The sequence below is a fragment of the Phaseolus vulgaris genome, chromosome 6 (genome assembly GCF_051622355.1).
Source record: "Phaseolus vulgaris cultivar YP4 chromosome 6, ASM5162235v1, whole genome shotgun sequence".
Classification (NCBI taxonomy): Eukaryota; Viridiplantae; Streptophyta; class Magnoliopsida; order Fabales; family Fabaceae; genus Phaseolus; species Phaseolus vulgaris.
Genome location: NC_143503.1, coordinates 32199909 through 32208201, shown reverse-complemented (window position 1 = coordinate 32208201; position 8293 = coordinate 32199909). Strand labels below are relative to the sequence as shown.

Genomic DNA, 8293 nt, shown 5'->3' with positions numbered 1-8293 from the left:
ATGATGAACAATAATTAACAGGCATTAGATTTTTGTTATGCAATATTAAATATCTGTTAAAATATTGATGATGTTGATTAAAATAGTTGAAGGGAAAGAACTCCAAAATCATTAGCAAGTTAGTACAAGCAATTGATAGTCATCCTGGCCCGAAAAGCGAATGATTGGAAAAATACAATACAAAAATTTGAGGTTGACGGGAGCTTAAGATATTAATAACACGACCTAATCAGATGTTACTAATAAGTTGACATTGTCTCATTTCTTCAATCTCTAGTACAATATATAAAGCTAAATTCTCTTCTCAAAAAAGACTTCTTTATCCATGAATGTCTCTCTGGTTTACGTGTTTAGACTTGACTCTGCTAGAAAATGTGCCAAAATGCTCACCAGTACATGAAGTCCTCTTCTTTTCCTTTTATTTGGGTTTCTAGTCTCAAACCTGCAAATCCCACTGCCTTCACTCTACAGCCTCTAGGAAATATTGTACTCTGACCCTCACAGAAGGAGAAACCAGCACAGAGTGATTCGTGACCACTCTTCCACCTTTAGAATATCTGCTTCTGCGTACAGACACATTTCTTTATTTTTCAGCCAAAAAAATTAGTTGTAACACTGAATCAAGATATTTTCAATCAGAATGAATGATAGTATACTCACTTAAAACTGAGGCAAGATGAAAACATAACTATAAAGGTGAATCCCTGTTCTCAACCCTAGCACACGTTTCAAGCCTTTTAACACCTCCACCAAGGTGAACCGGATTCGTAAAAGTGGTCATCATCATCCCATGAAATTTGACATGCTTGAAGGCCAATTGCAACACCTGGCTCTTTTCCATGTTGTGCAATCCAATTTACAACAGCCGTTTCTTTTTCACTCTCACTACTGAAATCTCTCTTGTATTTTCCAAATGGATTAAGTCCAGGATTACTCATATCCCCAATTGCAGCTGGCATATACATAGAATCACCAACTAATGGTGCTCTACAGGCAGCAAATTGAGCTCGAATCTGCATTTAAATTTAAGTTACTATCCAGGTACAAAACATAGCTTCTTTATCCTTAAAGATGATCAAATAAAAGAAATTCCAAGATTCTCTAATTAGGCCATATTCTGATAAGTTTCTTTATAAACACTTAAAAATGAAGAAAATAAGAAGGAAAAAAAAAAAAGAAATAAGTTTCTACCATAAGTTAAAATTAACTAATACATGAACTCATAGAGATGTTTATCCAAATAAGCTGTTTTCGAAACACTACCAAATAGGCCACCAGCAGGTTCACCATTCGTATAAAAGAATACAACATTTAAGTGGTTGATACCAGATTCAGGGAGATATAACCGCCCAAATAACGAGGGAAGATATTTTCAAATTAAATTCCTCCTTGCAAAAAGTGTATTCTGATATTTAGACCCAACAATGGCAAGAACAGTATACTTTATAGCTACCATTTGTCATTTGTAGTAGCCGAATAACTGTTTGACTAACAATGGCCGTGATAAAGAAAAAAAATATGTAGAATAAAATAGATCATGAACTGTTATCAGTTTACTTGAGGATTAGAAATATCGCTCAACTATATATCTTCATTAAATTTTTTGAATTGATTAACGTTTATTTATTCTAATCTGCCAACACATACGTATTAAAATAGGTCCCTTCACTAAAAATACAAACAGTACATAAAATGACCACTAAACAGACCTGATGGGTGCGACCGGTAAGAAGGTTGATTTTGCATTCGTATGCAAAATCTTGATAAGGCCACCCACAATCTTCAACACAATACTTGTCCTGTATAGAAGGAGTTGGCCAGGGAACCTTTCTGCATTCCTGGATCTCAAGTTGACACATAAGCCATCCCTTGATAAAATCTGCATTCAAATCAACCAACTGGATTGAATCCACAATACAAGACCCTTATTGGAAACTTTCTAACCTAGTTACAGAGAAGCACATATTTGATAGAAATTCCTAGTCCATTCAAATTACTCAGTCAAATAATAACAAATCATGCTGCTGAAGTACACTAGGCTAGGCTAAACCATTCAAATTAAACTCAGTCAAATATCATAAAATCACATATGTTCATTAAGGAACTAATTTCCATCTAGGGTAATGCACCTAACCAAAATATTTGGGTTAAAGAGTAAATGACATCTCAATTTCAATCAAATAGTTTAAAACATATATATTATTCTCAACAACATCATTCTACCTTCTATTATTCCCTTTCAGGGAATGGAATATTGACTATCAGCCAAATCTAATGTCTAAAGTAACACTTATGAGCCACCAATACCATGATGAGGCATGGTCCTGCTTCTCCTGCATGCTGCTAACGATAGTCAATGAAAGCACACTTTACAATCACTTTAGCAACTTCTATTGCTAATCACTCAAACTCATGTGGTTACCTTCTGAAATAAGTCTAGGAGCCATGTTAATAGGGCGCATATAGTGGGTAATGATTCCCGTTGGCAAAGGAGAAGATGCAAGAGCAAGATAGAGCTTCTTCACCTTTTTCTCCTGAAAATATTGATTGCACAAGTACTCAATAACGATTACAATGCTATTTCAGTTAAAATCAATTTTTATTTTCAATTGATTAAAAATGCACGATATAATGCTGTAGAATCCCATCTCACAATGGAGATTAAATCCCTCATGCCTTATATGAGTGTGCCCTTTCCAATAGAAGGTTATTCTAGCATAAGATAAGAAATGGGATCAGACATACCCTAATTTTACCATGAAAGACAGAGCAATACTCTTTAGTCCTAGCCAATACCACACTGCAAGTAATGACATTCCATTACAATCTATGACAATCAGAATGACAAGGAGCTGTAATTACTTTTAACATAAATGCAATACCAGCCTTCGGTGCAATTATCAATTTGATGGGTAGTCATCAAAGGGGCTGTCAATCCCAAGGCTCGAGTTGCAAAGGTTGCACAACTTTCTTCAATGTTGTCAGTAGTGCCACCCACCTAACCAATATTTGAAGAAAATTGGGAGAAACTAAAAGCAATTAATTATTTAATTGTGTAAAAATATCAATAAATTTAAAGACACATTAAAAAGAAAATTGAATTATTGAGTTGGGTCTCTTGGTAATTTTAAGGAATAACCCATTCAAGACTAGCACAGAACCTAACTAAACCATACTCCACCCTAAAGCTGACACAGAATAGTGAATCCTGCTTGATATTTTTCTCCACACATATTGAGCATCAAACATCAAATCAATCAAAATATATAAGTTCTTGAGATTTTTGTATCTACGTCTAATACTTTCGTAATGTCGTTGTTCCTTCATAAGGACGAAAGTGAGTGGACCATAAAGCCTACCAAAGATGGTGAAATTGGGAGACTAAGAAATAGAAAAGGCCATGTAATTTAAATCCTACCTAACTAAGAAATTGCCATGGAGATCTCATATTAATTTAATGGTATTTCAGAAATTTTGCATTTTTTATATATTTTGGAAAAACCAGGTATTTATGGCCTTGGAGTTACATTACTTGGGTGCTTTAAATTTTGTTATGATGCTAAAGTCTAGACTTGAGAATGAAAGTATGAGAAAAATTCTCGAGATTGATTCATCTTCATCTCTTAGCTAATTCATGTATTTATAAGTGCTCTTACATTAGAGATACAAAGACAAGATCTGAAAAGGCTACAATTATGAGACAGATAGGTACTACAAGACATAAATTAAACTATTCTAACAAGTTAACATATTCTAACACGTTAAACAATTCTAACACTCCCCCTCAAGTTGGAGCATACAAATTGTATGTACCAAGCATGAAACATATAATTGAGGTCCTTTCAAGGACTTAGTCGAAATATATGCAACTTGATCATTGGAGGACAAATTCCATGCAGATTTCCCTGGACAACTTTTCTTGAATAAAATAACTATCTATTTCTATGTGTTTAGTTCTCTCATGAAATAAAAGATTAGAAACAATGTGGATAGTTGTTTGGTTATCACTGTACATTCTCATATGCTAAATTTCACAAAATTTCATTTCTAGGTATTTCTTCATCCACATAGGTTCACAAGTGACGTCATTGTCCTATACCTAGCTTCCACACTAGATTGAGCATCTACATTTTGTTTCTTACTAATTCAAGAGATAAGATTGTCTCCAATGCAAACACATTATCCAATGGCAGAACACATGTCTATAAGAAATCTTGCCCAATCATCATCGTAATACCACCAAGACATTTGAGTATTTCCCTTATCTTCATATAGGGAACCTTATTTTGAAGCCTTTTTGAGATATTTGAGGAGGCAAACGACAACATACCACTGATCAAGACAAGAAGTCTGCATAAACTAACTAACCACTTCAATTGCAATGGACAAGTTAGACCTTGTAGTAGTGAGATAAATAAGTTTCACAACAAATCTTCTATATCATTTTGGGTTTGAGAAAGGTTCACTCTGCTATGCCATTAATTTTTTATTTGGATCTATAGAACTATCCACATGTCTACAATCAATTATACATGTTTCTTTAGATATCTAAGACATATCTCCTTTGATAAATTACAATACCTTCCTTTCATTGAGCTACTTCAATATCCAAAAAATATTTATGACATTCAAGATCTTTGGTGTGGAAGTGAATGCATAAATGTTTCTTTAACGGAGAAATTTTAGTGGCATCAAAATACACTAAGTACATGCATCTTTTTCCTCTGTAATGAATATAAATGTTTTTCCTCTGTAATGAATATATCATCAACATACACTAAGTACATGCATCTTTTGAGAAAGATATGATAATAGAAAGTTCGAATTATCTACTTCACTACATTTCAACCCAAAATTTTTACAATGTGGCTAAATTTGTCAAACCAAGCATCACATAGAGAATGACGTAATTTACAAACTAACCCACACTTTTCCTAAGCAACAAACTTAAGTTGTTCCATGTAGATTTCCTTCGTTAGAACACCATGAAGAAAGACATTCATGATATGCAACTAATAAAAGACCCAATGGCAAACAACAGCCATGACAAGAAAAGTATGACGAAGGCAATTTTGGCAATAGGATAAACTGTATCACCTAATTGAGACCATATATATTTGTGTATATCCTTTGACCATTAATCTTACTTTAATAGTGTAAACTCACTTGCATCCTACGGAGTTTTTTCCAAGTGGAAGAGAAACTAGCTCCCATGTGTGGTTTTGGTGAAGAGCCTATTTTAACAATTATGGCTTGTCACTATCCAAGATGATTAAGTGTTTCAAATACATTTTTAGGAATAGTAATAAAGTACACATGAGACAAATGAGAAAAATGAAGGAGACAACTAATGGTAGCTTAGAAAATTGTAAATAGGATGATGATTTTGAGTAGACCAAGTCCTTTTCAAAGAATAATGAGTCATCTTAGATCTTCATTATTGGGAGTCATGATATTTGTAGATGGTGGTGAAGGACTTGAATAAGAGTACTCACCCTGTAACATCGAACCCGTCTCTTGTATTCTAGGATGGTAAGTGATCAAAAAGGTTGATGATGATTTTGATGTACGAGGTGGAGGAGAGTAACTTTGAAGAGTGGTTTGATTTTGAGTGTCACAGAATGACAATGGTTCAACTAATAGGACATGTAAGACTTGTTCGACAAAACTAACATCTTGTAAGGAAGAAGGGAAGAAAGGAGTCTCTTGAAAAAAGTTAACACTCACAAGAATGCAGTACTTTGATTTTTAGAGAATAACATTGATATCCTTATTAGAAAGGAAAACACATTTGATGGCTCTTGCAAATAGTTAGTTCAACCCCCCGGGGACAATTTGTACATCATTGGCACAATTAGGGCATAAATTACTTGCAGAAGCGGATCTAAGACTGTTAAGCCGCATATTTTTACCCCTGTTCTTTTCTACTAACCATCCCTCAAACCTTAAATCACATTTTGAAACCTATTTTTCAAATTTCAGCATCCTAAATTCTAATACCATCTGGGTCCTACATTCAACTAGTCTGGCCAAACTTAATGTTAGACGCAATCCAATTACGATTGTAGTATGCTGAATCTGAGACATCAGTAAAACCAAAAAGCTAGAGCAAACAGTGAAAGCTGAGGACTGACAGAGACAATGAATACAAAAATCCAGTCGATAACCAATTAAAATGATCTAAATATCAATTTTTCATCACTAGAGGACTCTGCGCTATCTAGCATTAAAAAAATTACAGAAACGATTGTACCATGCACATATACGAGAATTAATGAACTGAGTTTGTACTGTGGAATTGATTACATACTGATGTACCAGCAGGTTTATCCAAAACTACATAGGATTCCGCCACAGATATGATCCTTGATCTCCAATCAATCTCATAACACCTAAAAAAGGCTTTAAAATGTCGGACAACATCTTTCCAAAATAATCTAAAAAGCAATTTCATTCCACTAAACTCTAGGTGTACCTAGGAAAGCGTTTGGGGTGCACGTGGACTCGCAAATACGTTCCAGGCTCGACAAATTGATCCGCGTGAGTTACACGGAAAGTTTTTTGTGCCTCTCGCACAGTTTTGCCTTTGATAGAAGCTCTTTGGCGCAATACCGAAGGTTCCGTTACTTCTTTGAATACCCTAATTTGTTCTTCAGTAGCACTCGGAGGAGGCTGTGGACAAACAAGAGCGTAGTATACAGCTCCAAATTGAATCAGATCAGTAACGTACCTTCACAAAATGAAACATAGCATTTAATATTACTCGCGTGAAGAAAATATGAGAAAATAATGAATCTTACGATATGCAGAGACATGGAAAACACGCTTACAAAGGAGGAAGTTCCAGAGCCTTGCAAATATGTTCTAAAACAGGTCCTCCTTCTGATACAACTAAGTGTTCAACTCTCGGTGGAGTTTTGTGCAATGGACATGGAAGCAATCGATCGTACTTCGGCAAACTTAAACAGAAGCAAGTTCAGTATCATGCAAAATGCGAAGGTAGTGGAAAGGAAGTAACTATTGAAGACTCAACGCGAACTCTCAAGAATGTTAAGGTACCTATTAGAAGAGGAAGTTGCGGTTAAGTTTTCGGCGTCGGTTTTTGAGAATTCAGATTCAGCGGCGATTGCAGTGTAACTGTTGTATGAACTCCGACAGCACCAACTCGGTGCGTTCTTGTTCTGGTGATTTCTAAGTGCTGCTCGAGACATGCGAAAGGAGCGCGCCACTGCTGGCGTCGCAAGACTCCGGCAGACGCCTGAGAACAACATTGACGCCACCGTCACTGCCACCGAGCCCATTCTTGCTCTCCTGTCTTCGACTCCGACCTTCTTCTTGGCAATTATATGGGGCCTGCTATTGGTTTGAAATACGCAATCCCTGTTATGAGCTGGAATATTAGGCCCCATCCATGAACTTGGTTTAACATTGGGCCTGAATAAGAAGAATACTATTGGGCTTTTTTTCTTACACCGCCATGATTACTATCTACATCTTCAAATTAACAACAAAAAGACTAAAATATCTTCCTCCGCTGCACCCTGTTGATACAAAAAAATTCTGAAATGGATAATTCGAAGTCACCATTACAATATAGTATGAAAAGAAGACTATCCATTTTTAAATTATGGTGGTGCAGGTAGTAACTATAAATGTTAAGGAAATAAAAGCCTTAATCCCCTTACTTTTTAAAAGTTGGCTTAAATTCAATTTTCTTATAATTTTGCAAATATGCATTTTGACCCTTATAAAATTTTAATAAAAGATTTGGTTCTTTTACAATTAAGATATTTTAGTTTACGAGTATATTATTCAATTTTTCATAGAAAAATATTAGTTTGGAGAACCCACGTCAACTAGGGATGAAAATATTTTATTGTATATAAGTGGGTGCAAACCTTGTTCCATGAGTCGGTTTTATGGAGTTGAATTAGCTTAAAGTTCACTTCGTAATATGATATCACAGTCATTAAAATCTATCATAATGAGTGTTTGTTGAGTCTATCGTGTCATCCGCTATCGGGTTGTTATCGGACCACGCACCAAATCTCAATATTAAATAAAATAAATTTTTTTTCAATCACTTTTTTTCATTTCATTTCAAGTAATTATATTATTTTGTATTTACCATCAAATCAATCATAATTTTAAGGTGAACATCATCACACTCTCTGATCCCAAAACTACTAATAGAATAAGAGAAAAAACTTGAAAAAGAAGAGGGACTTAACTCGAAAAAAAAAATGTTCAATCAATTCATCTTTTACATGTTATTATTTGTTTTTTAATTTTG

General features: G+C 34.8%; 1 protein-coding gene across 10 annotated transcripts; it reads right to left on the bottom strand.

Annotated features, from left to right (window-relative positions):
* Nucleotides 1-50: 50 nt before the first annotated feature.
* On the bottom strand, nucleotides 51-7369 carry LOC137832247 (Pseudouridine synthase family protein). Of its 10 annotated transcripts, none has more exons than XM_090304066.1 (11): nucleotides 7060-7369; nucleotides 6831-6959; nucleotides 6476-6730; nucleotides 6311-6392; nucleotides 2883-3029; nucleotides 2746-2800; nucleotides 2423-2534; nucleotides 2224-2343; nucleotides 1710-1879; nucleotides 661-1013; nucleotides 51-563 (listed from the first exon to the last, which is right to left on the bottom strand). In XM_090304066.1, the coding sequence occupies exons 1-5, from the start codon at nucleotides 7299-7301 to the stop codon at nucleotides 2982-2984; spliced, it is 756 nt and encodes a 251-aa protein (XP_090160192.1). In that variant the 5' UTR covers nucleotides 7302-7369; the 3' UTR covers nucleotides 51-563; nucleotides 661-1013; nucleotides 1710-1879; nucleotides 2224-2343; nucleotides 2423-2534; nucleotides 2746-2800; nucleotides 2883-2981. The 10 variants fall into 10 exon arrangements, with proteins under 10 accessions (XP_090160192.1, XP_090160191.1, XP_090160185.1 ...); XM_090304065.1 differs by having other exon boundaries at nucleotides 2224-2340; XM_090304059.1 differs by having other exon boundaries at nucleotides 2883-2998; nucleotides 7060-7368.
* Between the last annotated feature and the right edge of the window lie 924 nt (nucleotides 7370-8293).

Bases quoted from the DNA above. Each gene is read 5' to 3' on its own strand.
- LOC137832247 (XM_068640302.2), bottom strand. From the start codon at position 7,301: ATGGGCTCGGTGGCAGTGACGGTGGCGTCAATGTTGTTCTCAGGCGTC. The intron at 6,960-7,059 runs GTACCTTAACAT...CTTCTGTTTAAG, and splicing joins GCAACTTCCTCTTCTAATAG to TTTGCCGAAGTACGATCGAT. The intron at 2,535-2,745 runs GTATGTCTGATC...CAATATTTTCAG, and splicing joins TCTTTCATGGTAAAATTAGG to GAGAAAAAGGTGAAGAAGCT.